Below are 12,830 nucleotides of genomic sequence, written 5' to 3'. Positions count from 1 at the left end.
TATTAAAACATAACTCCTAAACTACACATGAACATTTTCTAATAATGCATGAAGAAATGTATCTTTTGTGAGTTTTACTAGTAACATTTTCTTTTGTAAGCATTGCAAAGACACAAGTTAGTTTGTTTTACTCACTATGACTTTACTGTCACACTCAATATGACAGTTATTTAAACATAAATCCTAAACCTCTCATGCAAAATGGCTAATAATGCCTGTAGAAATGTATCTTTTAGTTTTACTGGGAAAAATATTTTGTAAGGTTTGTAAAGACACACGTTAGTTGTTTTTTTTTACTCAATATGACAGTATTACTGTAATACTAAATATGAAAGTTATATAAACACAACTCCAAAACCAAACATGCATTATGTCTAAAAATGCCTGTGATATTGTATCTGTGAGTTTTACTAGAATCAATTGTTTTTGTAAGGTTTGCAAATACAAAATAGGTTTTACTCACTATGACAGTTATTTAAACATAAATCCTAAACAACAAATGCAAATAGCTAATAATGCTTGGAGAACTGTATCTTTGTTATAGAGAGCCTGCTGACCAACAGCATCTCTGTCTGGACTGGAGCCTGCAGTGCCTCAGACTGGAAGTCTCTCCAGAGAGTGGTGAGGACGGCGGAAAAGATCTTCAGGAATCCTCTTCCTCCTATCCAGGAGATCGCAAAAAGCGCTGCCTGACCAGGGCTCAGAAAATTTGCAAAGACTCCTCCCACCCCCACCAAGGACTGTTTTCACTGCTGGACTCTAGAAAGAGGTTCCGCAGCCTCCGAAGCAGAACCTCCAGCTTCTTCCCTCAGGCCGTAAGACTCTTGAACGCATTATAATTAAATTATCCCCTCAACTCCCCTCAAAATGGATTAACTCGCTGGAATAAAACAAAAACAAAATAACATACACCCATGGGCGCATGTGGAAAAAGTGCAATATATTTATCTGCACAGTAATCTTTTTATTTATTTATATATATTTAAGTATATTTATTTATTTTATATGTATATTTATATATTATTTATATTTATTTATTTATATATGCACCTTATTGCTTTTTTATCCTGCACTACCATGAGCTTATGTAACGAAATTGTGTTATCTATTATGTAAAGTTCAAATTTGAATGACAATAAAAAGAAAGTCTAAGTCTTTACCAGAATAATGATCTTTTGTAAGGTTTGCAAAGACGCAAGTTAGTTGTTTTTTTTACTCAATATGACAGTATAACTGTCATACTAAATATGAAAGTTGTAAAAACATAACTCCAAAACCAAACAAGCAATCCGTCTAAAAATGTAATATTCAATCTATGTGAGTTTTACCAGAATCAGGTATTTTGGTAAGGTTTACAATTACAAAAATTAGGTTTTACTCATGACAGTATACCTGCCACATTCAATTTGACATTTATTTAAACATAACTCCTAAACCACACATGCACAATGGCTAATAATACCTGGGGAAATGTCTCTTTGTGAGTTTTACTAGAAAAAATATATTGTGTAAGGTTTGTAAAGACACAAGTTAGTTTTTTTTACTCAATATAACAGTATAGCTGTCATACTATATATAAATAAATAAATAAATAAATGGGTTGTAATTGTATAGCGCTTTTCTACCTTCAAGGTACTCAAAGCGCTTTGACACTACTTCCACATTTACCCATCACACACTGATGGAGGGAGCTGCCATGCAAGGCGCTAAACAGCACCCATCAGGAGCAAGGGTGAAGTGTCTTGCTCAGGACACAACGGACATGACGAGGTTGGTACTAGGTGGGGATTGAACCAGGGACCCTCGGGTCGCGCACGGCCATTCTTCCACTGCGCCAAACATTACTCCAAAACCAAACATGTATTACTGTATTTTCCGCACTATAAGGCGCACCTAAAAACCAAAAATTTTCTCAAAAGCTGACAGTGCGCCTTATAACCCGGTGCGCTTTATATATGGATAAATATTAAGATTTATTTTCATAAAGTTTTGGTCTCGTAACTACGGTAAACAGCCGCCATCTTTTTTCCCGGTAGAACAAGAAGCGCTTCTTCTTCTACGCAAGCAACCGCCAAGGTAAGCACCCGCCCCCATAGAACAGGAAGCGCTGCTTCTTCTACTGTAAGCAACCACCCGCCCGCGTAGAAGAAGAAAAAGCGCGCGGATATTACCGTACGGTACGTTTCATTTCCTTTGTGTGTTTACATCTGTAAAGACCACAAAATGGCTCCTACTAAACGACAGGGATCCGGTTCATGAAAAGACGCAATCTCTCCATCCGCACACGGATTACTATTTCACAGCAACTGATATTCCTGTGAACCGCACTGTGGATACAACGGGAGCACGTACGGTGAATATTCGCACCACAGGGAATGAGAAGTCATCCTTCACTGTGGTTCTAGCTTGCCATGCTAATGGCCAGAAACTTCCACCCATGGTGATATTCAAAAGGAAGACCTTGCCAAAAGAGACCTTTCCAGCCGGCGTCATCATAAAAGCTAACTCGAAGGGATGGATGAAGAAAAGATGAGCGAGTGGTTAAGGTAAGTTTAAGTTTACGCGAAGAGGCCGGGTGGCTTTTTTCACGCAACTTCGTCCATGTTGATATACGATTCCATGCGCGCCCACATCACGCTGGTTTTAATATATTATTAAAGTTTGACTGACCTATTTGACTGTTTTTTTGACATTCCTTTAGCGCAGTTAGATGCGGCTTACAACACGGGGCGGCTTATAGGTGGACAATGTTTTGAAATATGCCGTTCATTGAAGGCGCGGCTTATAACCCAGGGCGCCTTATGGTGCGGAAAATACGGTATGTCTAAAAATGCCTGTAATATTGTATCTGTGTGAGTTTTACTAGAATCAGTTGTTTTTGTAAGGTTTTCAAATACCAAAATTAGGTTTTATTTACTTTGACAGTTATTTAAACATAACTCCTAAACAACAAATGCAAAATAGCTAATAATGCTTGGAGAGATGTATCGTTGTTATAGCGAGCCTGCTGACCAACAGCATCTCTGTCTGGACTGGAGCCTGCAGTGCCTCAGACTGGAAGTATCTCCAGAGAGTGGTGAGGACGGCGGAAAAGATCATCAGGACTCCTCTTCCTCCTATCCAGGAGATCGCAAAAAGCGCTGCCTGACCAGGGCTCAGAAAATTTGCAAAGACTCCTCCCACCCCCACCAAGGACTGTTTTCACTGCTGGACTCTAGAAAGAGGTTCCGCAGCCTCCGAAGCAGAACCTCCAGCTTCTTCCCTCAGGCCGTAAGACTCTTGAACGCATCATAATTAAATTATCTCCTCAACTCCCCTCAAAATGAATTAACTCGCTGGAATGAAATAAAAAATATAACATACACCCATAAACGTGGGCGCATGTGGAAAAAGTGCAATATATTTATCTGCACAGTAATCTATTTATCTATTTTTTATATATTTATGTATATTTATTTATTATATATATATATATATGTATATATATATATATATATATATATATATATATATATATATAGTATTTATATATTATTTATATATATTTATGTATCGAAATATGCACCTTATTGCTATTTTATCCTGCACTACGACATTTCGTTCTTATCTGTGCTGTAAAGTTCAAATTTGAATGACAATAAAAAGAAAGTCTAAGTCTAAGTCTAAGTCTTTACTAGAATAACGATCTTTTGTAAGGTTTGCAAAGACACAAGTTAGGTTTTTTTTTTACTCAATGGTAATATACAGTATAACTGTCATACTAAATATGAAAGTTGTATAATCAAAACTCCAAAACCAAACATGCAATCCGTCTAAAATGCATGTAATATTGAATCTATGTGAGTTTTACCAGAATCAGGTATTTTGGTAAGGTTTACGATTACAAACATTAGGTTTCACTCATAATGACAGTATAACTGCCACATTCAATTTGACATCTATTTAAACATAACTCCTAAACCACACATGCACAATGGCTATTAATGCCTGGAGAAATGTCTCTTTGTGAGTTTTACTGGAAAAAAAATATTTCGTAATGTTTGTACCGACACAAGTTAGTTTTTTTTACTCAATATGACAGTGTTACTGTCATACTAAACATGAAAGTTATATAAACATAACTCCAAAACCAAACATGCATTATCTCTAAAAATGCCTGTAATTTAAAAGTTAAAAAGTTAAAGTACCAATGATTGTCACACACACACTAGGTGTGGCGAAATTATTCTCTGCATTTGACCCATCACCCTTGATCACCCCCTGGAGGTGAGGGGAGCAGTGGGCAGCAGCGGTGGCCGCGCCCGGGAGTCATTTTGGTGATTTAACCCCCAATTCCAACCCTTGATGCTGAGTGCCAAGCAGGGAGGTAATGGGTCCCATTTTTTTAGTCTTTGGTATGACTCGGCCGGGGTTTGAACTCCCAACCTACCGATCCCAGGACGGACACTCTAACCACTAGGCCACTGAGTAGGTGGCCTAGTGTAATTTTGTATCCATGTGAGTTTTACTAGAATCAGTTGTTTTTGTAAGGTTTGCAAATACAAAATATGGGTTTTACTCACAGTATAATGTCACACTCAATCTGACAGTTATTTAAACATAACTCCTAAACCACACATGCCAAATGGCTAATAATGCCTGGAGAAATGTCTCTTTGTGAGTTTTTTAGGAAAAAAAACATTTTGTAAGGTTTGTAAAGACACAAGTTAGTTTTTATTACTCAATATGACAGTATTACTGTAATACTAAATATGAAAGTTATATAAACACAACTCCAAAATCAAACATGCATCATGTCTAAAAATGCCTGCAATATTGCATCCATGTGAGTTTTACTAGAATCAGTTGTTTTTGTAAGGTTTTTGCAAATACAAAAATTAGGTTTTACTCACTATGACAGTTATTTAAACATAACTCCTAAACAACAAATGCAAAATGACTAATAATGCTTGGAGAAATGTATCTTTGTTAGATTTACTAGAAAAAATATATTTTGTAAGTTAGTTTTTTTTACTTAATATGACAGTATAACTGTCATACTAAATCCATCCATTTTCTTCCGCTTATCCGAGGTCCGGTTGCAGGGGCAGCAGCCTAAGCAGAGAAGCCCGGACTTCCCTATCCCCAACCACTTCGTCCAGCTCTTCTCGGGGGATCCCGAGGCGTTCGACAGCCCAGCCGGGAGACATAGTCTTTCCAATGTGTCCTGGGTCTTCCCCGCGGCCTCCTGCCCGTCGGACTTGCCCTAATGAAAAAAGCAATACAAATGTATTCAAACACAACTCTAAACCAAACATGTAAAATGTCTAAAAATGCCTGTAAAATTGAATCTATGTTTTACTAGAATCAGTTGTTTTTATAAGGTTTGCAAATACAAAATGAGGTTTTACACATAATGACAGTATAACTGCCACACTCAATATGACAGTTATTTAAACATAACTCCTAAACCACACATGAAAAATGTCTGATAATGCGTGAAGAAATGTATCTTTGTGATTTTTATTAGAAACGTTTTCTTTTGTGAGGTTTGCAAATACACAAGTTAGTTTTTTTTACTCAATATGACAATATGACACTCACTATGACAGTTATTTAAACATAACTCCTAAACTCATACTTGCCAACATTGAGACCTCCGATTTCAGGAGGTGGGGGTGGGGAAGGCATGGTCGGGGGTGGGGTGGGGGCGTGGTTGGGGGTGTGGTTAAGAGGGGAGGAGTATATTTAGAGCTAGAATTCACCAAGTCAAGTATTTCATATATATATATATATATATATATATATATATATATATATTTATATATATATATATATACACATATATAAAAAAACTTGACTTTCAGTGAATTCTAGCTATATATATATATATATATATATATATATATATATATATATATATATATATATATATATATATATGTATGTGTGGGGAAAAAAATCACAAGACTACTTCATCTCTACAGGCCTGTTTCATGAGGGGTTCCCTCAATCATCAGGAGATATAAGACATATATCAATCAATCAATCAATCAATGTTTATTTATATAGCCCTAAATCACAAGTGTCTCAAAGGGCTGCACAAGCCACAACGACATCCTCGGTATAGCCCACATAAGGGCAAGGAAAAACTCACCCCAGTGGGACGTCGATGTGAATGACTATGAGAAACCTTGGAGAGGACCGCATATGTGGGTAACCCCCCCCCCTCTAGGGAGACCGAATGCAATGGATGTCGAGTGGGTCTAACATAATATTGTGAGAGTCCAGTCCATAGTGGATCCAGCATAACAGTAAGAGTACAGTCCACAGTGGGGTCAGCAGGAAACCATCCCGAGCGGAGACGGGTCAGCAGCGCAGAGATGTTCCCAACCGATATACAGGCGAGCGGTCCACCCCGGGTCCCGACCCCGGACAGCCAGCACCCCATCCATGGCCACCGGATCTGTGTGTCTCCCCTTCCACAAGGGATAGGGGGGAGCAGAGGAGAAAAGAAAAGAAACGGCAGATCAACTGGTCTAAAAAAGGGGGGCTATTCAAAGGTTAGAGTATACAAATGAGTTTTGAGATGGGACTTAAATGTTTCTACTGAGGTAGCATCTCTAACTGTTACCGGGAGGGCATTCCATAGTGCTGGAGCCCGAATAGAAAACGCTCTACAGCCCGCAGACTTTTTTTGGGCTCTGGGAATCACTAATAAGCCGGAGTTCTTTGAACGCAGATTTCTTGCCGGGACATATGGTACAATACAATCGGCAAGATAGGCTGGAGCTAGACCGTGTAGTATTTTATACCTAAGTAGTAAAACCTTAAAGTCGCATCTTAAGTGCACAGGAAGCCAGTGCAGGTGAGCCAGTATAGGCGTAATATGATCAAACTTTCTTGTTCTTGTCAAAAGTCTAGCAGCCGCATTTTGTACCAACTGTAATCTTTTAATGCTAGACATAGGGAGACCCGAAAATAATACGTTACAGTAATCGAGACGAGACGTAACGAACGCATGAATAATGATCTCAGCGTCGCTAGTGGACAAAATGGAACGAATTTTAGCGATATTACGGAGATGAAAGAAGGCCGTTTTAGTAACACTCTTTATGTGTGACTCAAAGGAGAGAGTTGGGTCGAAGATAATACCCAGATTCTTTACTGAGTCGCTTTGTGTAATTGTTTGGTTGTCAAATGTTAAGGTGGTATTATCAAATAAATGTCGGTGTTTAGCAGGACCGATAATCAGCATTTCCGTTTTCTTAGTGTTGAGTTGCAAGAAGTTAGCGGACATCCATTGTTTAATTTCATTAAGACACGCCTCCAGCTGACTACAATCCGGCGTGTTGGTCAGCTTTAGGGGCATGTAGAGTTGGGTGTCATCAGCATAGCAATGAAAGCTAACACCGTATTTGCGTATGATGTCGCCTAGCGGCAGCATGTAAATACTAAAGAGTGCAGGGCCAAGAACCGAACCTTGGGGGACTCCGCACGTTACCTTAACATAGTCCGAGGTCACATTGTTATGGGAGACGCACTGCATCCTGTCAGTAAGATAAGAGTTAAACCACGACAAGGCTAAGTCTGACATACCAATACGTGTTTTGATACGCTCTAATAAAATGTTATGATCGACGGTATCGAAAGCAGCGCTAAGATCAAGAAGCAGCAAATTAGATGACGCATCAGAATCCATCGTTAGCAGTAGATCATTAGTCATTTTTGCGAGGGCTGTCTCCGTAGAGTGATTTGCCCTGAAACCGGATTGAAAAGGTTCACAGAGATTGTTAGACATTAAGTGTTCATTTAGCTGCTGTGCGACAATTTTTTCGAGGATTTTCGAGATAAACGGAAGGTGGGACACCGGCCGGTAGTTTACCATGAGGTCAGGATCGAGGTTAGGTCTTTTGAGCAAAGGATGAATAACCGCTTTTTTGAATGCTAGTGGAACAGTGCCAGAGGAAAGTGATAAGTTTATAATATTTAGCACTGATGGACCTAATAATACAAAAAGCTCCTTAATAAGTTTCCCAGGAAATGGGTCAAGTAAACATGTTGTTTGTTTTGTCCCCTTAACACATCTTAACAATTCCTCTAATGTTATTTCATCAAAGAGAGAGAAACTATTTTGGAGGGCGGTATCCTTCGTAGATACAGTCGTATCTGTGTTAATAGAACCCAGTTGTAGCTGCGATGCATTGTCTTTAATCTCCTTTCTAATGAGTTCAATTTTCTTATTAAAGAAATTCATAAAATCATCTGCTGAGTGGGTGGAGCTACTGGGAGGAGTCCCTTGTTGGGTTAGCGATGCTACTGTACTAAACAAAAATTTCGGATAATTTTTGTTGAGGTGGATGAGATTTGAGTAATATTTAGCTTTAGCTAGGGTAAGCATGTGTTTATAAGTTATTAAACTATCACTCCATGCTTGATGGAAAACCTCAAGTTTAGTAGCGCGCCATTTGCGTTCCAGCTTTCTACATGATAATTTATGGGCTCTAGTTTCTTCTGTAAACCATGGGGTGCGCCTTTAGGGGCTCTTTTAAGCTTTAGCGGTGCTATACTATCAATGGTGTCGCGCAGGGCGTCGTTAAAGTTGTTAGTGAGGTTATCAATAGAGCCGACATAATTTGGGAATGGTGCCATTACCGAAGGCAGTAGGCCAGCAAGAGTCATCGTTGTGGCAGCATTAATGTTGCGGCTGCTATAGTAGTTATTATTATTAGTTTGTTGACAATGAGTCAGAACTTCTAATTTTATAAGGTAATGATCGGACATTACTTTAGTATACGGGAGTATCGTAACTTTGGAGGTGGTGACACCCCTGACCAGCACTAGATCTATCGTATTTCCGTTGCGATGCGTAGGTTCATTTATTATTTGTGTAAGACCACAGCTATCAATTATAGTCTGGAGCGCCATGCACTGAGGGTCCGATGGGGTATTCATATGGATATTAAAGTCCCCCATTATGATTATATTGTCGGCGTGCGTCACTAAATCAGCGACGAACTCTGAAAATTCACTGATGAAGTCCGAATTGGGTCCTGGGGGGCGGTAGTTAACAGCCAGGTGGAGAGGCAGCGGTGTGACAAACCTCATAGTAAGCATCTCAAACGAGTTATATTTATTATTTAGGTTCGGGGTAAGATTAAAGTTTTTATTGTGGATGAGTGCAACTCCCCCACCCCTTTTAATGGGACGGGCAATATGCGCTCCCGCATAGCCAGGAGGAGACGCCTCACCCAGCGCAAAGAAATCATCTGGTTTGAGCCAGGTCTCGGCGAGACCAATAACATCAAGATTATTGTCTCTAATGACCTCATTCACTAATAACGTTTTGGAAGATAATGATCTTATGTTTAAGAAGCCCATATTATAGGTAGTGGGCTGTTTTGAGGAGTTTTTGTTGAAATTATCCGTAGTAGCAATATTAATAATGTTGTGTTTATTATGTGTAGTGCAATTTAAATAATTTCGACCATATCTAGGAATTGATATGACGGGAATTTTCCGATTGTTTGCTTGATGTTGTGATAAACCGAACGCATCATAACTTGCCACCTCAGTAGAGTGCATGTCTACTTTTGACACAGAAAAAACATTTTTGAGTTGTGTATTGTTCTAAAATAGTTGCTATGTGTGCAGGTATTATCCAGCCTGGCGCTGGCTAGTTCTATTTTAACAAACTTCTCACCCGGACTAGCGCTTCTTTGAGGATTAGCCTTTCGCTTTGTTGTTAGCCCCGCTCGGCATCCCCGCTTCTGCTTCCGCTCACACCGCTTACGTGTCTTCCGTTGACGGTCCTCGCTGGCACTTAACTCCGCTGCTTTCGAGGCCGCTGGATGTAGCCGGCGAAGAATCCCCATGCTAGCGAGGAGGTCGAAAGTACCCGCATCTTTCAGCCTATAACGGCCCGATCTATCCACATCCAGAATCGTCTGTCGGTCGTATCTGATCACGAAGTGTCCACGCTATGAGCCAGCCATGAAATAGACAGAATTGACGGGTATTTTTGCCAAATCGCTCTACACTTCCAAGAGCGTCTGCAAGCCGCTGCCATCAGGGCGCCGCCATCTTGGCTGAATATATATATAAACAGGTAAAAGCCAGTAAATTAGAATATTTTGAAAAACTTGATTTATTTCAGTAATTGCATTCAAAAGGTGTAACTTGTACATTATATTTATTCATTGCACACAGACTGATGCATTCAAATGTTTATTTCATTTAATTTTGATGATTTGAAGTGGCAACAAATGAAAATCCAAAATTCCGTGTGTCACAAAATTAGAATATTACTTAAGGCTAATACAAAAAAGGGATTTTTAGAAATGTTGGCCAACTGAAAAGTATGAAAATGAAAAATATGAGCATGTACAATACTCAATACTAGGGTTGGAGCTCCTTTTGCCTCAATTACTGCGTTAATGCGGCGTGGCATGGAGTCGATGAGTTTCTGGCACTGCTCAGGTGTTATGAGAGCCCAGGTTGCTCTGACAGTGGCCTTCAACTCTTCTGCGTTTTTGGGTCTGGCATTCTGCATCTTCCTTTTCACAATACCCCACAGATTTTCTATGGGGCTAAGGTCAGGGGAGTTGGCGGGCCAATTTAGAACAGAAATACCATGGTCCGTAAACCAGGCACGGGTAGATTTTGCGCTGTGTGCAGGCGCCAAGTCCTGTTGGAACTTGAAATCTCCATCTCCATAGAGCAGGTCAGCAGCAGGAAGCATGAAGTGCTCTAAAACTTGCTGGTAGACGGCTGCGTTGACCCTGGATCTCAGGAAACAGAGTGGACCGACACTAGCAGATGACATGGCACCCCAAACCAGCCTAGAAATTCTGTCCATAAAGGTTATGAACAGAATCGGTGACAAAGGGCAGCCTTGGCGGAGTCCAACCCTCACTGGAAACGGGTCCGACTTACTGCCGGCAATGCGGACCAAGCTCTGACTCTTGCAAAGGGAGCGAACCGCCACAATAAGACAGTCCGTTACCCCATACTCTCTAAGCACTCTCCACAGGACTTCCAGGGGTAAATGGTCGAATGCCTTCTCCAAGTCCATAAAGCACATGTAGACTGGTTGGGCAAACTCACATGCACCCTCAAGGACCCTGCCGAGAGTATAAAGCTGGTCCGCAGTTCCACGACCAGGACGTAAACCACACTGTTCCTCCTGAATCCGAGGTTTGACTATCCGGCGTAGCCTCTTCTCCAGTACACATGAATAGACCTTACCGGGAAGACTGAGGAGTGTGATCTCACGATAGTTGAAACACACCCTCTGGTTCCCCTTCTTAAAGAGAGGAACCACCACCCCGGTCTCCCAATCCAGAAGTACCGCCCCCGATGTCCACGCGATGTTGCAGAGTCTTGTCAACCAAGACAGCCCCACAGCATCCAGAGCCTTAAGGAACTCCGGACGGATCTCATCCACCCCCAGGGCGTTGCCATTGAGGAGCTTTTTAACTACCTTGGCATCCTCAGCCCCAGAAATAGGAGAGCCCACCACAGATTCCCCAGGCACTGCTTCCTCATAGGAAGACATGTTGGTGGGATTAAGGAGGTCTTCGAAGTATTCCCTCCACCGATCAATAACAGCTGCAGTAGAGGTCAGCAGCGCACCATCCTCACCATACACGGTGTTACAGTGCACTGCTGCCCCCCCTTGAGCCGGCGGATGGTGGTCCAGAATCGCTTCGAAGCCGTCTGGAAGTCGTTTTCCATGGCTTCTCCAAACTCCTCCCATGTCCGAGTTTTTGCCTCTGCGACCGCTGAAGCCGCACTTCGCTTGGCCTGTCGGCTGCCTCTGGAGTCCCATGAGCCTAAAGGACCCGATAGGCTCTTTCTTCAGCTTGACGGCATCCCTCACTGCTGGTGTCCACCAGCGGGTTCTAGGATTACCGCCACGACAGGCACCAAACTCCTTGCGGCAACAGCTCCAATCAGCCGGCTCGACAAGAGAGGCACGTAACATGGTCCACTCAGACTCAATGTCCAGCGCCTCGCTCGTGACATGTTCAAAGTTCTTCCGGAGGCGTTCCCAGCAAACCCTCACAATGCGTTTGGGCCTGCCGGTCTGTCAGGCATCCTCCCCCACCTTCGCAGCCAACTCACCACCAGGTGGTGATCGGTAGAAAGCTCCGCCCCTCTCTTCACCCGAGTGTCCAAAACATGAGACCGCAAATCCGATGACACAACTACAAAATCGATCATGGAACTGCGGCCTAGGGTGTCCTGGTGCCAAGTGCACATATGGACACCCTTATGTTTGAACTTGGTGTTTGTTATTGACAATCTGTGACGAGCACAAAAGTCCAATAACAAAACACCACTCGGGTTCAGATCCGGGCGGCCATTCTTCCCAATCACGCCTCTCCAGGTTTCACTGTTGTTGCCAAGATGAGCGTTGAAGGCCCCCAGTAGAACGAGGGAATCACCCGGTGGAGCACTTTCCAGTACTCCCTCGAGTGAATCCAAAAAGGGTGGGTGCCGTTTGGCGCGTAAGGCCAAACAACAGTCAGGACCTGTCCCCCCACCCGAAGGCGGAAGAAAGCTACCCACTGGTCCACTGGGTTGAACTCCAACGTGCAGGCTTTGAGCCGGGGGGCAACAAGAATTGCCACCCGAGCCCGTCGCCTCTCAACGCAAGCATTATAACTCCAAAACAACAAATGCTTGGAAAAATGTATCTTTGTTAGTTTTACTAGAATAATAATCTTTTGTAAGGTTTGCAGACACAAGTTGTTGTTTTTTTACTCAATATGACAGTATAACTGTCATACTAAATATGAAAGTTGTATAAACATATCTCCAAAACCAAACATGCAATCCATCTAAAG

The 12,830-nt window shown here is 41.7% G+C and overlaps 1 protein-coding gene across 3 annotated transcripts in view; it reads right to left on the bottom strand.

Annotated features, from left to right (window-relative positions):
- Window positions 1–12,830, bottom strand: part of LOC133574309 (putative CENPB DNA-binding domain-containing protein 1) — a 69,177-nt gene that overhangs the window by 12,938 nt on the left and 43,409 nt on the right. Inside the window, exon 2 of one of the 3 annotated variants that reach the window (XM_061926456.2) lies at window positions 4,825–5,245. The exons of the other annotated variants lie outside the window; for them this stretch is intronic. Coding sequence (XP_061782440.1) covers window positions 5,064–5,245 — 182 coding nt within the window. The 3' untranslated portion in view covers window positions 4,825–5,063. Of the gene's footprint in view, window positions 1–4,824; window positions 5,246–12,830 lie in introns of those variants that run through there. 3 annotated transcript variants of the gene reach the window in all.

Source organism: Nerophis lumbriciformis, linkage group LG31 (genome assembly GCF_033978685.3).
Source record: "Nerophis lumbriciformis linkage group LG31, RoL_Nlum_v2.1, whole genome shotgun sequence".
NCBI classification, from domain to species: Eukaryota; Metazoa; Chordata; class Actinopteri; order Syngnathiformes; family Syngnathidae; genus Nerophis; species Nerophis lumbriciformis.
Note: the sequence above shows the minus strand (reverse complement) of the source record. Positions and strands in the feature narration are given on the sequence as shown.